A 16,910-nucleotide genomic window follows, 5' to 3' on the forward strand; every position below is an offset into this window, starting at 1 on the left:
TTTGCCATCAGAACATAAGCTCATTTCGCAACAGGCACAGGAAAGTCCCTTCCCCATTTCTCAAAGGGCGCCTCAATAGAATATCTCAAATCGAGCTCTATCTCCTCATCCGGCTCAAGTGTCATCTCCCATCTAACCTCTCCATCACGGCCCAGTTCCGCAGTCTTCTTTCCCGGCTTTCCCGGCTCCGTGAGATCCACCTTATCACCCGGAAATCCCAAGCCCTCTGGCGTCAGAATCTCAACATCAAAATGATCGCCCACATAAAACGGCACCTGATCCAATACCAAGACGTTGACTACATGGTCTCTTGTATTCTTGATCTTGCATGACGCTTTGAAATATGTGATAGTTAGTTCCAAGAATTCGTCGATTTTACTAAGTGTTATCCCCGGTTCCTTATAGACCACCTTGACGAACTTGTCCACCCCAAGGTTGAGTTCAAAGAATTCATTGCGCACGCAGCTTGGGACGTTGGTCTTGCCAAAACATGTGCCGTCAACGGTTAAGTTCACTTCACCTGATCGCATATTCACAGGTGAAGTATTCTGTATCTTGGCACGAAGAAACGCTGCGGCATGCCTCTTGGGCACTATCACGTGGGTGAATGAAGCTTGGAGGTCTAGCTCAGCTATTTCATAGCGGCGGGGCGCAGATGAGGGCTTGATGACACGCCGGCCAGGTAGTTCATACGATACACTCAGGCCATGGCCCTGGCTGATCGACTCGGGCACCTTGCTATCAGGCGGATAAAAGTCATGGTTCATCGAGGCCCCCAGCCCTTCCTCTAGGTTATCGGCTGTAAATGCCAGAGAAAAATTTTCCAACTCAGGAAAGCCAGGGGAGGGGAATGTCGGTTCTGATACCCCCAGTATTGGTATAGAAGGGGCCACAGACGACTTGGATTTAGTCAGCATGACTGCCAGATCCCATGGTGTCAATGATGGGATGGCTTGCCCCGGAGGCGATGTGTGCGCTTGCGGGGCCGACAGGGTTACCTGGGCATCTCGCCAGGTTTCGGAAGTCATGTTAGTGAACAGGGCACAGAGCCTGATCTTGACCTTTGAGAAAAGCGTATTGATGTTGAGGTCGTGAAGCTTGAGTTCTGACTTCGCCGGAAGCGTATAGATCAATTGCAACATCACTTCATTGCTCTGAGCCTTTTTTCCCGCTCGGTTCTGCTCATCACCAGTTAGAGTGCTACAGCTCAACGCAGACACAGGAGCAGTCATCTGCCCTTCCAGATGCACATCTACCTGGCAGAAATGGTCTGAGACCGACTTATCCGCAGCAGGTTTCTGATCCCATTCTTCCAACAAATTCGGATCCTCCCCTCCATAGAGCGCTGGTCCGTACTCCACTTGATGAGGATATTGTGCACTAGCTCCACCATAACCCATAGGCTGCCTCTCTCGATTTAGAGAATCGTTCCCAGGGTAGGCTTTAAAGATGCCGCATCCGGCATATAGTCCTTCAGAAGGGCGGAAGAGGGTGTCTTTCCTATTATCCAGGTCTCTGACTGGGTCAAAGACTTTTCTGTCAGAGGATGATTTGCAGGTGGACGAGTATCGGAGAACGTTTGCATGCTGGATGTCTATTACTTTGGCAGCGCCGAGACTTCCAACACGGATGGAAACGGGACCGACCTGGTGGTCGATCTTGTTGATGGTGATCGCGAAAGCACCGGGCTGTTAGCGGCTGTGAGATAATAATCTTTAGATATGATATACGGTTGCTAGGGGATCTGTACCTGGACACGGACAGGAAACTCGCGCGTGATGGTTGCCAGAGTAGGATGAAAGGCAACGGACTTTGTGGGAAGGGCCTCGACTGAGAATTCTTGGTGAGCAGAACCTTCCATGTTGATTACTTGCAAGATAGATAGATAATAAAGTTTGAGGAAGAAGATGAGGGTGGGAATGAAAAAAGACAAAGCAGCGGATGCTTCGACGAGGGCTGAATGATTTGACCAAGATATATGTCTTTATATCCTGCATGTGATCACCGCCACGGGGAGGAATATCCCTTTGTAGTTCTGAAAGTGTTGCTTTTCACTTGACAAGCCATTAATCTCGAAACGCCACAAGGTGAGCTGGGGTGAATGTCGGATTTTAGTCCTCACTGTCAGTTCACGATCTAATTGTGTGGAAATAACCTGGTAGGCATACAGTTGTCAGAGTAGACTTCCAAGTTTGGTAATAGGAAGGTTTCTCGTGAAGTTGCATCTTGATTATGGATGGGATCTTTCCATGTTAGATGATATCCCGTCCAGCAACATCTGCAATATCACTGAATGTCCCTTGTCATTAACGGATAACGCCAGCATAGCGCACTGTCGCCTTCACTTGCTCTGTTACGTGGCAGGTATACAGCTGAACATCTGTTCAGTACTGATAGGATGGAGATTGTTTGGCGCCATCCCTTATCATTAGAGTGACTGCGGTGTGTTATATACCAGCAATGCATAGTTGTGTTATGGAGTCACTTGGTGCAAGGTAATGGTATCCCGAGACTAGAGTACTTTCACCACATAACTGCAATGAAGCAGAAGATCACAAAACCGAGAAATTCGCAGCTAGACTATGTTGAACAGAACAACGGCTGAGCAGTAATTAGAGGATAATCCAATTTGTATTAAACTTCACAAGAACCCCACGAGCGAATTATAGACGTATAGTACTCAACATCCTGGGCTATTCACAAGGAGAGACATTGAAACTATCAACAGGTTCAAGGAAGCCGCAAAACAACAACACAGCAACAACAGCAACAGCAAATTAATCACACAAGATTATGACCCGGTGCGCCCCGAAGCCATCAGCAACTGTATGTACAGCGCGGAACCTGGATTCGACTCGAGCTAGAGATCACCACCATTAGTATGGAGCAGTTCATATCAAGACATGAGGCGCATACATACCAGTCGATGCTTACTGCTGAGACTTGCCCTGCTCCTTCTCCTTCTCCTCACCACCCTCCTTGCCCCAGTTCTTGCCCGTCTTGTGATCGGTAGTCTCGCCGAAGCTCTTGCTGAAGGATGCGGACTCGTTGTCATGGACATTCTTGTAGTCTTCCTCACCAGCGGAACCGCCCTCTTTGCCCCACTTCTTGCCAGCCTCCTTGGAGTACTCGTTTGACTTGACAGGAACAGGCTGGGGCTTGTGCCAGTGCTCCTGGGGCTTCTCAACGGGGACGCGGACTGTCTCGATGGCAACGGCCTCGGGCTTGTCTTCCCAGCCACCACCACGCTTGTGGATGTCCCCGCTACCATGAACATGGTCGTTGCCTGATAGATATTAGTATTGGGTAAATAAGGAAAACAGGAATAGATGGACTATGTCACATACCAATAGCAGGAGCGGCGATGGTGAGGCCAGCAAGGGCAACGAGAGAGAGAACAGCGGAGGCCTTCATTTTGAGTGATTGGTTGTTTGAAGCGTGAGCTTGTTGGTTGAAGGTTTGTTTGTGAAGTGAGGAGCTGTGAGGAGAGAAGCTTGATTGATGCTGATGATGAGAAGAAGTCGAGTTGGGGAGGATTCAAGGCCGTCTTTATACCTTTTCGCGAGTCCCTTCGGGTCTCTAGATACGTACCTAGAATAGCGACATGGCATATCCAACCTGTCACCGAATATCACAGACACTGACACATCCACGACTCCGAACAATAGTTGTCGCCATATATGCGAATTAGTGTCAATAATTGGATTGCATGCGCCACGGCTGCAGGGTCCCGAACGGTCAACCCCGGATTCTGTTCGTTGGATCGGATATGTACTTCGTGGCGTTGATATGTCATTTCGGCCCGGGGTTTGGCTGCCTATATTGGCAAAAGTGGCAGTATTCCAGTTGGTTGGGATTCCATATTTAGGTTTACCGATCGAGATTCCGAAGCAAGGGATGAAACTGTGGCCCTCGCCGCCTTCAAGCCAAACACCAGTTCGCGCAATATGAAAGGTGTAGATTTGGTGGCTGAAACTGTGTTGTTTCTCCTGACGATCAATGACTGTCTGGTTCGGGAATAGAAAACTATAGAAGTTTGACACGTTGGACTTTGCCACTATGGCATTCTTGTGAAGGCAGAAGAGCTCTCAATGAGATGTATGCGCGTAGTGAGTAGCATAACGTATTTCCGGTAGAGGCAGCAAATGATTTCCCGCAATAACTATGTGCAAACTGCATCAGGAGAAATACATTTTCGGTGACCGAGTCTTGCCAAACAGAGATGTCCGACCTGATTTCTCAACTTTCACTTAGCCAAGTAGGAATATAGGGCAATCTTTCTGCATTAGGCAAGTTCCCTTGACTATTGCGTGAAAGCCCGGAGGCGAGTATGCAAGTGATCTCCAATCGCTTACATTTTGGAAATGGTTACCTGCACATAGTGACCTGTAGTACTACTAGTTATGTGCTGAATGTGGCTGGCACTGTGTGACATACCAATGTAGTCTAGCAGAGTTGATCCAAAAAAATGTAATGAATTTTATTGTAATAATTAGATTAAAGGCAACAATTATTGCAAGTGTTTCAATTGTGTAAGTTGTCGGAATAACTACCCACTTTACTCGATAAGACATGATCCCGATATAGGTATTAAACACATGAAGATATAACGGATATTTATGTAGAACCAATTGAAGGAGAATTATCGACAACATTTGTTGTGAAGAAAATCGGAAGAAATCACTTCAATACAATGAACAGATGATAGTGGCGCAGCACAGGGGACAAACAACAAACATCGCTGGGATGAAATGCAACATCATGAACCAAAGATATAAACATTAAATATTACTATCACTTATAATATATTTAACCGACCCGAGAGTGAACCCATAATCTCTATGCTCCGAAATATTATCCGTATTCCCAGTACCTAGTTCCCAATTCCCTTCCGATAGGCGATCCCACAAGTTTTGCTCGTAAAGGCCGTCAGAATAAATTCGAACTTTTGCTTCTGTTACCAAGACATTAGTATAGACTATTATAGCGAAGGAGTCTGGATGTACATACCAAGAATAACTGCTGAGACATTACTGCTGCTCCGTAGTCTGACTTTCGTAGGACTCATGAGTGTCGTAAGAATGAGATTCATGCTGGTTGACCGGGACGTGATTCACGGGGTGTGCAGGTGGCTTGGGAGCCTTGGGCTTGTAAACTTCAGGCTTGAAGTCTACAGACTGGTGGATCTCAGGCTTGGAGCTCTCAGACTGATAGCCCTTAGACTTGATATCATCGGTCTTGTACTCCTCGGACTGGTAGGCTTCAGACTTGTAGTTCTCCTTGGGAGCCTTGGGCTCTTGGTAGTCATGCTCGGGGACGTGAATCGTCGGGGATTCAGGCTCAGAATACTCAGGCACGACGGGCTCTGAGGGAGAAGAGCCAAATGCTCGCGGGTAAAAGACCTCGGAGCGTCCAATCTTGTGGTTATTGTCACTGAGCTGGTATTTTTGCTCTTCAGCGCTGAGGCGATTGTTTTGGTTTTGGTTTCGGTTGTTCTGGTTCTGGTTGTTATTGTTGTTGTTCTGAGGCTGGTTCTGGCGCTGAGGGTTGGCGTCTAGAAAATGTCAGTTTCTGCATATCATGGTCGAGCTTGGAAAGACATACAACTCGTAGGTGCCGCGGCGGCCATAGTGGCGGCGAAGATACAGAGAACGGCGGAAAGCTTCATGATGGCGGCGAGTGAGAGAATTGCCTGTGCTGCTTGGTCTTGATCTGTTTGATGAAGTTTTGTGCTGTAGTGATAGCAGAAAGGCTGGGGACACTGGTCCTTTTATTGCTCGCAGAGTCACTGCTGAATAATGGTGGTTAGTCTAGCTATGAAAGTGACACCTGAGATATGAGGAATAATCGACAAAGACAGTGTTCAATGTGTACTCAATTATTCACACCCTGTACTACTTTTGCCTACGATTTGTGAAACGTCAGAGTGAGATCTATGCTATGTTGGGGTAACGGCAGCTGTCAATTGACAGCTCGTTCAAATGATCAACCGCTATTGGGCGTTATGATATCATTTGGGACAGCTACTGCCTATTATGGCTCTGATCTTCAATAGTGTTCCTTCCAGAACGATTATTTATATAGACCGCTTCTCATCATCTCCCTTCTTCGTCCATCACTACTTCGTATCATCGATCCCGTTCCCCTGTCACACTGATAAGTCTATCCCTATTCAGTTCACCACCACACTAACCACCAAAATAGTATACCGAAGACCAACAGAACATCGCACATTCGATCCAGCCCGCAACTACTACCGCAAATTCTTTCTCAAGAAGTCTGCCTCGTACATTCCAGCGCCCCCTTGAGGCAACTGATACGGATATCTCGGTTCCGTCTTCCACCTCACATATCCGAGTCTTTCATACCACAGCACCGCCGGAAACCCCGGTACTGCGTTCATTGATTCAAGGAATGCTCGCTTCTCCTCATTTTCAATGTACTCTTTGCTCAGTGCATTGACAGTAACAGTCTGACACCGCGGAACGTTCACCGCCATTTCCTCTACCAACTGCATTGCTCGACGACCAACACCACCAGCACGGTACTCTGGCAAAATAAAGAACGATTGAATAGTCAAGACAGAGTGGTCGGCCTGCGCAAGCCCCGGATCAGGCGGAGATGCGTATGCATCGAGCGAGATGTGACCAGCATGGATGGGTTCATCACCACTCTTGCCGGGAAGGATGATCCAGAAGAATGTTTTCAAGTCGGCGTCTTGTTTCTCACGCCAGGCGAGAATGCTCTCGTCGCTGTAGTCCCAACCGCAAATGTGGCGTTGGTGTTGGAGGGTAGCATATTCCGAGGGGTTGTAGAGGTTGATTGGGGTTAATGTGCAGATCATTATGTATGTTTTTGCACCGATTTTAGGTACGTATTAGATGGGATGATGGTAGTCTCATGGGCATGTAACGGCTGTTGCATCAAGAGGTCTTTTATAGGGTGTTGTGCTAGTGAGTCACGCTAGTAGTCTACCCGATAGTTCGGTGGTATCTGATTGGAAGATGAGGTGATATTCGGCCGGTTGTGCGGGGAACCAAAGACCATGAGATTCCATCCCTCGAGAAGGGTCGGAGTAAGCTGATGATGGTATCACATGCTCCCAAGACGGAGGCTGATGTCGTATTATTCCCTCCTCCGTGATGCAAGTCCGGGGCTTCTTGGCCGACAAACGGAGGGGATTTACAAGAACGCTAACGGAGAGCAGATCTCATGAGCAACAATCTTCTGAAAAAAATCTACTTATGGGACACAGAAAATGGAAAGCGTCAATTGTTCAGAAAAGTGCCAGAATAGGCCTCGTGGCAGCGCAGGAACGACATGGCTTAGTGCCACGGACACTAGCGACCGTCTGGAGAACATGCATGCGCCAGCAGCTCTGCCGAACCTGCGAATGGCTGGTTTGAAACCCAGTGGAGAACTGTCACCAGGAGGGCGTCCAGTGAGCGTGGTGCCCTCCTGCAAGTATTCCTCGCCCTGACGCCCGCCAGACATGACGCTGACGAGAAGCAAAGAGCATGAAACTACAGGAAAAAACAGAGCTCTGAACCATCGTTCGGGGAAAATCATTTCATGCAAACGAATCTCACCACAACTCGAACACGCTAAAACCTGATCAAACCTTCGATTTCACTCCATTCTCCCCAATCGCCTCCCTCATCACCCCCTCCGGGGCATCCAACTTCGTCCACAAGCGATATTGCTCAAAGCCCTGCCTCAACAACACCTCCAATCCATCGCGGACCACCCACCCACGCCTCTCCGCAACCTTCATCAGGGGAGTAACTTTCGGCTTATACGCCATCTCGACACACAACCCCGTCTTCGATTCCTGAAACAGCCCTTCAAAATCCTCCTCGTTCTTAACATCCCCAGGAATAGTCCCAATAACCACATCCACAGGTCCAATGCCATCCACATCCCCAACAGCCCTCATCTCAACGTCATTACCCCCACACCTCAGAGCATCAAAATCCCCAACAATATCCTCTGCCTTCCCGACAGTCCGATTCCAAATAATAATCGTCGAGAACTCAGCCTGTAAGAGCGCATACACGGCTGCTCTCGCGGCACCCCCTGCCCCAATGACGAGGCCTACTTTGCCGGTCCCTTTACCGGAATGTATGCCTTGCTGGGATAAGTAGTCGATAATGAGGGTGTAGAGACCGGACCAGTCTGTGTTGTCGCCTGTTACCTTAACTGCTCCGTTCCCGTTCGGAGATCGGGTAGTAAGTAGGGTGTTGATGGCTCCAATGGCACGCGCTGAATCGCTCACTTGAGTGCAGTGTTCAAAAGCGGCGAGCTTGTGAGGCATGGTAATGCTGGCACCGCCAAAGGAGGGGGAGGTGATGAGCTGGGATACTTCTGATAAGGAAGTGCATTCTGCGACGGTGTAGGTGTGTGGGAGGCGGTGGTGGGTGAAGGCGGCGTTGTGGATTGTCGGGGATAAGGAGGCGCGGATGTTGGGGCCGCCAAAGACGTGGAAGACGAGGGGCTGCGTCATTTTCAGTGTAATAATAAGACAAATTCAAAGACGAACAATGAGACTGAATTTGGTTAGGGTACTGTATGTGGTTATGATGGTTGATATAGGGCTCGGTGGTGGAGTGGTGGTGGAGTGTCGGGTAGGATCATAGCCTAGGGTATGTGTTTATCATCGGGAGGGAGCCGAAGTATGGGGTTGTTGGGTGGGTGTATGTTTATCCTGGAGAAGAAGCTAGTAGAAGTTGCCACAGCTATGGATTCATAGAATGCGTATATGTGGGTTTGTATTCTACTCTGAGATAGCATTGCTCTTAAGAGGGCTGTTGGGCATCTCGCCTTCCTATTCCAGTACACTGGAAATAACACCTAGCCCTACTCAATAGCACTAAAAATTTATAAAGGCGCAACTTATATTCAAGACAACACATACACCAACATACATTTAACAAGTAATCTCTACATCAAGCCCACTCCACATTACCCCCCTCAACCCACTCCTTCGCCTGCCAATACAACAAATCATGCTTCTCACCATTAACACTCCCCGTTGCCTTCTCCCTCCTATGTCCCGGCAAATCCCTAAGAACCTTGACTCCCATAGTCTTTTCCTGCAAATACGCCAAATGCCGATACCCCACCGGATACTCCTTCAACTTCTCATGATCAATCACGGGCACGCGATCCGGCGTCACAAGCACCAACTTATCCTTCTCATACCAATGTCTCACAAACCTCGCTCTCCACTGACCCTTCAACTCCCCATCAGCAATCTTCTCCCAAAAGAAAATAAACCGACAATCACTCTCCGCATCCACTTCACACGTTCCCCCATTTACACATTCCACCTCACTGAACCGCTGCGTAATAGTGGCTTTCATCTTGGTAACAGCACGCATCCCTTCAAGATTGATATCTGTAGTGCTGCCGTGCACGCGATGCATGATGAATGCACCCTTGTCCATCCCCGCCTGCGAGGCTGTGATGAATGCATCGTGGTGCGTGAGCCCCGTCCACGTCGTGTACACGTGCGCTTCTGGGTGGAAGATTGACCGGAAGTTCTCCCATTCGCAGGCGTCGCGGTAGCACGGCCAGCCTTCGGCGAGCTCGCGTAGGAGGTACCGCTCTATTGCTAGGTGATGGGGGCCGTTGTTCCGGATGGCGTGCTGGGGGCGGGAGTTTGGGGGGAGGGTGTGGAGATCGGGCATATTGATGATGATTGATTTGTTTTAGTTTGCGTGTTCTAAGTTTGTGGGGTGTGTGCGTGTAAGAGAGAGAAAGGGGATGGTGATTGTTTAGATGTAGATGGTGGGGTTAGTTCACTTTATACTATACTCATACTAGGTCAGTAGGGCATGCATACCCCGCGGGGAAGAGCCGGGGAGAAGATGGGCTCGGCAAAGAGATACCCGTGACGGGTAGGATCATAGCCGATGGACATTCTGACTAGTATAATATCTGCAGTCAGTCATATACTCTACAGACAAGTTGTTAGAATATCCAAATCGAAACCAGATATCACGAAAAACACCATGTCCGCCACCACCACTTCCGACCCCCGGCGCTACGCCTACCTCGTCGGCATCGGGGTAACCCACTCCATCGCGCCCCCTATGCACAACTACTCCTTTAACAGCATGGGCTACCCATGGACCTTCATCGCGCAAGAATGCCCGACCGTCGAAGACGCCATGACACTCTTCCGTCAGCCCACCTTCGCCGGCGGGGTGGTAACCATGCCCTACAAGCGCACCATCATGGAGCATCTTGACGGGCTAGACGAGTACGCTGTGCGCCTCCAAGCGTGCAACAATGTCTATCGCGCAGAAGATGGCTCGCTACGTGGAACAAACACAGACTGGCGTGGGATTAAGGGGTGCTTGCTATCAGCTGATCCCGAGGAGAAAGGGAGGGGTAAGGCTGCGGTGATTGTGGGCGCTGGGGGAGCGTGTCGTGCGGCGGTGTACGCGCTATATGCGGAGTTGGGATGTACGCCTATTTATGTGGTGAATCGGGATGAGGAAGAGGTTAGGGTGTTGAGGGAGGATACGGAGAAGGAGTATGGGGAGGGGTTGAAGATGGTTCATGTTGAGAGGTTGGAGCAGGTTGCGGGTTTGTTGGAGGATGCGGCGCCCGGGTATGTCGTTGGTACAGTTCCTGATGCGGAGCCGGTGACGGCGGAGGAGAAGGAGGTGCATCGCATTGTGGAGGCATTTTTGGAGGCTCCTACTAAGGGGGTGTTGCTGGATATGTGCTTCAAGCCGAGACAGACGAGATTTTTGAAGATGGCGAGACAGCGTGGGTGGGCTACGGTGGAGGGGACAGAGGTTATTGGACATCAGATGTCGGAGCAGTATCGGCTCTGGTGCGGGGAAGAAGAGAGACAGAAGTTGTCGCTGGATGGAGCGTGGTCTGTGCTACGGAAGGCTGCAGAGGAGAGTCCGGGTATTAACTTCTAGAGGATAAGAGTAGTGTTGGTGGATTGCAGGGACAGGGATCGGATGAGGGCATTGCCGATGACCTCAGTGTGGGCCGGGCCTGACGTATGATAGAAAGCATATAAATGCACACCCAAGGTTCATGCTACGCTTTGAATATCACATACATTGTATTATCAGTTGTTTCTATTCATCATGCCCTGCAAACCTGCCATCGCGTCCATGTCCGTGGGCCGTGCCTGGGTCCATTCTCTTCCTGAGAAGCTCTCCCAAATTGCTCAGGCCGGCTTCCAAGGAGTGGAAATCTTCTACGAAGACCTGGAATACCTCGCCAAAGAAAAGGGAGAACCGACAGAAGAGAATCTCCTAGCTGCCGCCCGAGAAACCAAGGACATTTGTTATCATCACGGCCTGGAAGTGATTGGCTTACAGCCGTTCATGTTTTACGAGGGCCTGCTGGATCGAGGTGTCCATCAACAGAAAATCGCCAAACTTCACACCTGGTTCAAGATTGTCAAGATACTCGGCACCGATATCATCCAAATTCCGTCAAACTTTCAGCCCGATGGCATCTCAGGAGACCTTGATCTTATCGTCTCCGACATGATCGAGGTGGCCGATTTGGGCTTGAAGCAAGAGCCGCCAGTTCGCTTCGCATACGAGAGTCTCGCCTGGGGTACCTATGTTTCAACATGGGACACTATGTGGGAAATCATCCAGCGGGTGGATCGCCCCAATTTTGGATGTTGTCTAGATACCTTCAACATCGCCGGTCGGGTGTGGGCCGATCCCGCAAGTCCTTCGGGGAAGGTCCCTGACGCAGATGCTGTGCTGGCTCATTCGTTGAATCGCCTTGTCAAGACCATCGACGTGAAAAAGGTCTTTTATGTCCAGGTTGTTGATGCAGAAAAAATGGAGCAGCCACTGGTCCCCGGCCATCCGTTCCACGTCGACGGCCAGCCGGCACGCATGAACTGGAGCCGCAACGCGAGATTGTTCCTGTATGAACAGGACAAGGATGGCTATCTCCCTGTAGTCGAGGTAGCGCGAGTAATCCTGAAGGAGCTCGGATTCGAAGGATGGGTGTCAATGGAGTTGTTCTCCAGAACCATGGCAGATCCGGATCCGACTGTGCCACAGAGTCATTCCCAGCGAGGTATCCGGGCCTGGCAACAGTTGGCCAAGGAGTTGGATCTATGATTACGATCATGATGGCTAAGTTGATATCAACCATTGTCTGGGACATGTTGCAGCTGAGCAAGGAAGTCTGTATCTAGATTTCCTGCATAGAACCCCAAGTTCTCGGCAAAGGTGGGCTCGTTTCTGTAATGATTAGTATGAATAAACAATAGACGGAATATCGACATACCTGGTTTGTGGAATAGAAGCCACCATTTCCTCGAAGAGAGCATCAAAGTCTTCAGGCTCCTGAGCCTGTGTTTCATTTCCAGCATCCATAACACCAGAAGTATTGGGCAAGCCGGGCATTGCCATTACTTGGTCTGTTACTACCGTGTTCCCCTGGGTAAGATCAAGTCCACCGTATACAGTGCCTCCAGGCGCCAAAGGCCTCTGGTAATCGAGTCGTGGCACTGACATGTAAGGCCACTCAAGGTGATTCCCCACGGGCAACCATGTAAAACGTAGCGCCTCACTTGGAGTGCCACCCTCACCGCTTCGCTTGAGTTTCTGCATATGATTGATGAGTCGACTGCTCAGCTGCTCCATTCCCGGTCCCAACATGCTAGGAGCACTCTGTAGGCACCGGTAGGCCTGAAAGGAAAAGCAGCGAAGCAGCGGAGATGAGCCCGCCATCCCAGTAATTTCTGTATATGCATCTAGTATCTCAAGAGTAAAGCGCAAGCTAGTCAAGGCCAGCGGCTTGATGGCCGGATCGAACGTCTTGTGCTTCAGCGCGAGAGAAAATACCACGAAGGCTGTGATTAGATGTAGCGTAAGAAGAGGAGGGCTTGCAAACTCAAGACCGCGATAAGGCCGCCTGGCCGTCACAAGGTCTTGCAAGTTCCGTAGCTCGACGATGAGCTCCTGGATAGGGAGGGTCCCAGATGGATAATAGAGTATCTGAGTAAGAAATCGCATCAATTCGTGGATAAGATTGAGACTGCTTAGAGCTCGCAAGGGGCCTTTTGTGACTACACTGCCTCCCGAAGCCTTGTCCGGTCGCATCATAGACCACAGCTCCCATTCGTCCACATCGTCCTCGCTCACTAAGGCACACTGTCGCAGATCATCAAGCGAAGCACATGGAGCTTTCTCCAGGATTGCCGAAGTAAGATTGTCGATCAAGATGCATCCATGCCGGATGTGTATGTAGCGAGCGCACCTGACAGATTCCGGAAGCATTTCGAGCATCCTCGTGGCTTCGCCAACGAGTACCCACGCCAGACGCAGATGGCCCACCCCCAGGTAAAGGAGGGTGACGATCAACAGAGATTGGAGATGGCCAAGCTGCAGCCGGTCAATGTCCCTCAGGACTTGCAATCGGATGGATTGAGCAATCTGCGTTGGGTCGACCTGGCTGCCTCGACCTAGTGTATCATGCATTGCCGATGAATAGGCGACAATGGCCCATAACACTAGACGACAGGCGGCGTCTCGAGCCGAGCATGACGCATCTGGAGGGGTGTGCAGGACGCGGAGGACGTCCCGACGCTCGACAATAGGAAGCCAGCTGTGGATATGGGTAAAATAGAACTGCAGCAGCTGATCGGCATTACTCGGGATGGGTTGATTGAGGTATTCCACTGAGACAGCCTCAGATATTCTGTGCCTGTCAGGGGTTTTTTCCCGGGCAATGCCCTCTCCTTCCTCTCCTCTTCCTCCCCCTTCATCAATGTCGCATCCTCGTGATGCAGTTTCTGCATATTCTTCAAGCTCGCTACTCGACTCATCCTGTGAGTCAGGGTTCAGCACTCGATACACGTGTCTGGCTAGCCGGGACTGTCGCCCACGCTCTGCCAACTCACTCGCCGGTAGCTGCGTCTTGCACTGAGGGTCGCGCAGGAAGCGTCGCAAGACATCCTCATTCCGAGGGAACCGCTCGAGAAAAAGCCCTAGAGTTACCTCTAGACTGCGAACATATCCCGACTGCAATCCCCGGTGCCGACTGATGTTTTCATACGTGCAGGTCCTGCCAGCCGAGTGGCAGATGGCGCAGACTGGCTGGTCTCCGTCGCATTTGGATTTTCGACGCCGACACTGATCACAGGCGCGAGCGATGCGCTGGCGCTTCAAAGACCTGGATTCAGGCATATCATATGCCGTGATTAGCGGCTACTGAATTTATCCGAAGATTTCTCCCTTTCCAAGATGCATCTTCTGGTGGTGCAGTTGAGTTTCAGTCTGGATCATGTGATCGGCAAGGAATTTACGCGGTCTCACTTTGACTGTCCAGTTCGTCCGCTCACTTTGCCACAGCTGAAGCAGCCAGCAATGACTCGAGATGCTGGAATCTGAGCTTTCCTATCATAACAGGCTCAATGTATAGTTCCAGCTCCCCTTTGACACCATGCGACCGCCTCGTATCCATCCCTTGCCGGCGGTACAGTGCGGACGCCACCCTGCTGCTCGTGGGATTCGTCGGCGCCGGGAAGAAAACCCTAGGCATCATTGCATCGGTCGCGCTGCGTCGCAGGTTCATTGATTTTGATGCTGTATTTCGCCAGGAGGTGCAACTTTCTCCTCAGGAGTACATTGCGCAACACGGTCCTGCGCGATACCGAGAGCTGGAGCTCAAATTGACTCGAACATTGCTAGAGAAATGCTCTACAGGATGTGTAATAACCATCACTGGTGTGGGATGGTCAGCGAATCGCCAACAGCAGGTGCTTCTAAAGGATTTTGCACAAAATCATCCTGTGGTGTATGTCAGACGCGACAGGGCGGATCTTCAGCGGTTCATCATGACCACCAGCCCAGACAAGTTCAACCGAATCTTTCAAGCAGGCAATGAGTTTTTCCAGTCATGCTCCAGTTTCGACTTCTTCAATCACACACAAGAGAAGGTGACTGATTACGCTGGTCGCCCCCTCCCGGCGTATATCAAACTCAAGGAGGCTGAGCGAGTGTTCCTGAGGTTTTTGCATCAAATCTTCGGGCGCACTTTTCATGTGCTCTACTCTTCGGACCCGTTCTCACCGTCTCATACATATGCGCTGCAGGTGCCGTTGACCTGGTTGGAAGGCAGTCCGGACTTGGGACTATTGGAGAGTGGTACTGACGCGGTTAACCTTGTGATTGACGGGGTTGCAGTCGATTTCGATAGTGGTCCATTTATGGAAAGGATTGCTAAGCATATGGCGACAATCCGTAAACATACCCGGGTTCCAATCTCCATTGAGGTTCCTCAGCAGTTAAGTCCTAGATGCTGCGAGCTCTTGGAGATGTTTTTTCGACTGGCGCCCGATGTTGTGGCGTGTCCTGTTGACAGCCCCGATTTGAGCCGATTAAAGCTGGCCAAAGGCCACACAAAGATCATTGCCACCTGTCAGTCAAGCTCTATGACGGGAAACCAGAGCATATTTTCTGAAGTTCGCTCTCTGCTGGAAAAGACAGATGAGCTTGGCTTTGACGCTTTTCGCATTACTGCCGAGCCCAGCTTCCCTGGCGATCTCACTAACCTGACTTTACGACAACGGCTGGGTGAGATAACCGACATTCCCATAACCGCATACCATACTGGGCCACTCGGCCGAGCATCTATATGTCTAAACCCTGTTCTCTCACCAGTGATACTCCCATATTTACCAGAACGTGACATAGGAGTTACACTCGCATCAGCCCAGCAAGCACTTACATCCTGCTACCTACTCCCAAAACAAACATTCACCGTATTTGGCCAAAGAGTCCAAAACAGTCTATCACCAGCAATGCACAACGCGGCCTACAATGCCTGCGGCCTACCACACAATTACGACTTATTATGCAGCGATCGATTCTCCGACATTTACAAGCTCCTGAACAGTACCGAACACGGCGGGGTGGCCGTGACACTACCGTACAAAACAGACGTCCTCAAATTACTGGATGAAGTCAGTCCAGATGCCCAGGACATCCACGCCGTAAACACAGTGGTCATTCAGCGCATTCAGCGGACCAACCATCCGTCTTCTAAGATCTTAAAGGGATATAATACGGATTACCTCGGGATCCGCGACTGCATCAACAAACATCTCTCTCCCGCCAACGCCATCCGACATGGCACAACTGCCTTGATAATAGGCGCAGGTGGTATGGCCCGCGCAGCTATCTACGCATGCTACCAGCTGGGCGTTCGTCAGATCTGCATCTATAATCGGACTATTTTCAATGCGCAGAAACTAGCCGAGTACTATACTCGTTGGGCTGAGAAGAAGGACACCCGTTTGCAGATAGAGGTTCTGCGGTCAGGCAATGACCCCTGGCCGGCGGGGTTCCGTCAACCGACGATCATCGTGGCGTGCTTGCCTGCGCCAGCCGGTGGACAGTTACGGGCTCCTATTACGATGGAGATACCGGGGCAGTGGTTGAGGAGTACGACCGGAGGTGTTTTTATCGATGTGCGTGTGTGATATAATATACCCGGAATATTTCTAGAAGTGCTAACTGGATAGGTCGCATATGGAATGCCACAAACGAAGCTGAGAATGGCTATGAATGAACGATCGAGTATGGGCTGGGTCGTGGTTGATGGGCTGGTGGTGTTGTTGGAGCAGGGCATTGCGCAGTATGAGCTGTTTACGGGAAGACCGGCGCCGGTGCATGTTATGAGGGGGGTGTTGAGGGAGTACACTAATGCTGTTACCTAACAGGTACTGTGTGTATCTTGCTTGTTTATATGGTTCCTGTAGGTTCCTTTTACTTTTTAGCGACACTCCAGTTGATTTCAATGCGCATAAACGAATACTTGGCGTTATAACTGCCACAGACACGATCATTGATAGTGATAGTAATGTTTGACATCACTATCACCATCACATTACCATATTTCCA

The 16,910-nt window shown here is 50.2% G+C and overlaps 9 protein-coding genes across 9 annotated transcripts; 2 read left to right on the top strand and 7 right to left on the bottom strand.

Moving 5' to 3' along the window:
* Positions 1–635: 635 nt before the first annotated feature.
* Positions 636–1,861, bottom strand: BO88DRAFT_467744 (uncharacterized protein; the record flags this gene model as incomplete). The annotated part of the gene is made up of 3 exons (XM_025711538.1): positions 636–785; positions 999–1,688; positions 1,751–1,861. Coding segments are annotated over 3 exons (951 nt in total), but the record flags the coding sequence as incomplete, so codon positions are not given.
* A 773-nt stretch (positions 1,862–2,634) lies between these two features.
* BO88DRAFT_400973 (uncharacterized protein) lies at positions 2,635–3,500 on the bottom strand. Its single transcript, XM_025705723.1, has 3 exons — positions 3,348–3,500; positions 2,921–3,286; positions 2,635–2,860 (listed from the first exon to the last, which is right to left on the bottom strand). The coding sequence occupies exons 1-2, from the start codon at positions 3,412–3,414 to the stop codon at positions 2,931–2,933; spliced, it is 423 nt and encodes a 140-aa protein (XP_025567143.1). The 5' UTR covers positions 3,415–3,500; the 3' UTR covers positions 2,635–2,860; positions 2,921–2,930.
* Positions 3,501–5,030: 1,530 nt separating this feature from the next.
* Positions 5,031–5,668, bottom strand: BO88DRAFT_449234 (uncharacterized protein; the record flags this gene model as incomplete). Its single annotated transcript, XM_025710481.1, has 2 exons — positions 5,031–5,554; positions 5,605–5,668. The coding sequence occupies 2 exons, from the start codon at positions 5,666–5,668 to the stop codon at positions 5,031–5,033; spliced, it is 588 nt and encodes a 195-aa protein (XP_025567144.1).
* A 330-nt stretch (positions 5,669–5,998) lies between these two features.
* BO88DRAFT_400974 (uncharacterized protein) lies at positions 5,999–6,892 on the bottom strand. The gene has a single exon (XM_025705724.1). It carries the CDS (start codon positions 6,842–6,844, stop codon positions 6,254–6,256), a length of 591 nt encoding a protein of 196 aa, XP_025567145.1. The 5' UTR covers positions 6,845–6,892; the 3' UTR covers positions 5,999–6,253.
* A 259-nt stretch (positions 6,893–7,151) lies between these two features.
* On the bottom strand, positions 7,152–8,606 carry BO88DRAFT_400975 (shikimate dehydrogenase family protein). Its single transcript, XM_025705725.1, has one exon. It carries the CDS (start codon positions 8,501–8,503, stop codon positions 7,616–7,618), a length of 888 nt encoding a protein of 295 aa, XP_025567146.1. The 5' UTR covers positions 8,504–8,606; the 3' UTR covers positions 7,152–7,615.
* A 332-nt stretch (positions 8,607–8,938) lies between these two features.
* Positions 8,939–9,756, bottom strand: BO88DRAFT_400976 (putative pathogenesis associated protein Pep2). Its single transcript, XM_025705726.1, has one exon. It carries the CDS (start codon positions 9,687–9,689, stop codon positions 8,946–8,948), a length of 744 nt encoding a protein of 247 aa, XP_025567147.1. The 5' UTR covers positions 9,690–9,756; the 3' UTR covers positions 8,939–8,945.
* A 257-nt stretch (positions 9,757–10,013) lies between these two features.
* On the top strand, positions 10,014–12,119 carry BO88DRAFT_440633 (3-dehydroshikimate dehydratase; the record flags this gene model as incomplete). The annotated part of the gene is made up of 3 exons (XM_025709814.1): positions 10,014–10,808; positions 11,008–11,089; positions 11,218–12,119. 3 exons carry the CDS (start codon positions 10,014–10,016, stop codon positions 12,117–12,119), a joined length of 1,779 nt encoding a protein of 592 aa, XP_025567148.1.
* Positions 12,120–12,145: 26 nt separating this feature from the next.
* BO88DRAFT_421748 (C6 zinc finger domain protein) lies at positions 12,146–14,192 on the bottom strand (the record flags this gene model as incomplete). Its single annotated transcript, XM_025708540.1, has 2 exons — positions 12,146–12,242; positions 12,289–14,192. 2 exons carry the CDS (start codon positions 14,190–14,192, stop codon positions 12,146–12,148), a joined length of 2,001 nt encoding a protein of 666 aa, XP_025567149.1.
* A 183-nt stretch (positions 14,193–14,375) lies between these two features.
* On the top strand, positions 14,376–16,812 carry BO88DRAFT_379696 (putative pentafunctional AROM polypeptide). The gene is made up of 2 exons (XM_025704497.1): positions 14,376–16,477; positions 16,532–16,812. Exons 1-2 carry the CDS (start codon positions 14,420–14,422, stop codon positions 16,724–16,726), a joined length of 2,253 nt encoding a protein of 750 aa, XP_025567150.1. The 5' UTR covers positions 14,376–14,419; the 3' UTR covers positions 16,727–16,812.
* Positions 16,813–16,910: the final 98 nt, after the last annotated feature.

Source organism: Aspergillus vadensis (genome assembly GCF_003184925.1).
Source record: "Aspergillus vadensis CBS 113365 unplaced genomic scaffold BO88scaffold_2, whole genome shotgun sequence".
In the NCBI taxonomy this organism is placed as follows: domain Eukaryota; kingdom Fungi; phylum Ascomycota; class Eurotiomycetes; order Eurotiales; family Aspergillaceae; genus Aspergillus; species Aspergillus vadensis.

What these genes read in the sequence shown, in the direction of transcription:
- BO88DRAFT_400973 (XM_025705723.1), bottom strand. Translation starts at nt 3,414, where the DNA reads ATGAAGGCCTCCGCTGTTCTCTCTCTCGTTGCCCTTGCTGGCCTCACC. An exon ending in CATCGCCGCTCCTGCTATTG is followed by an intron (nt 3,287 to 3,347) that starts GTATGTGACATA and finishes AATATCTATCAG; the next exon opens with GCAACGACCATGTTCATGGT.
- BO88DRAFT_400974 (XM_025705724.1), bottom strand. Translation starts at nt 6,844, where the DNA reads ATGATCTGCACATTAACCCCAATCAACCTCTACAACCCCTCGGAATAT.
- BO88DRAFT_400975 (XM_025705725.1), bottom strand. Translation starts at nt 8,503, where the DNA reads ATGACGCAGCCCCTCGTCTTCCACGTCTTTGGCGGCCCCAACATCCGC.
- BO88DRAFT_400976 (XM_025705726.1), bottom strand. Translation starts at nt 9,689, where the DNA reads ATGCCCGATCTCCACACCCTCCCCCCAAACTCCCGCCCCCAGCACGCC.
- BO88DRAFT_379696 (XM_025704497.1), top strand. Translation starts at nt 14,420, where the DNA reads ATGTATAGTTCCAGCTCCCCTTTGACACCATGCGACCGCCTCGTATCC. An exon ending in CCGGAGGTGTTTTTATCGAT is followed by an intron (nt 16,478 to 16,531) that starts GTGCGTGTGTGA and finishes CTAACTGGATAG; the next exon opens with GTCGCATATGGAATGCCACA.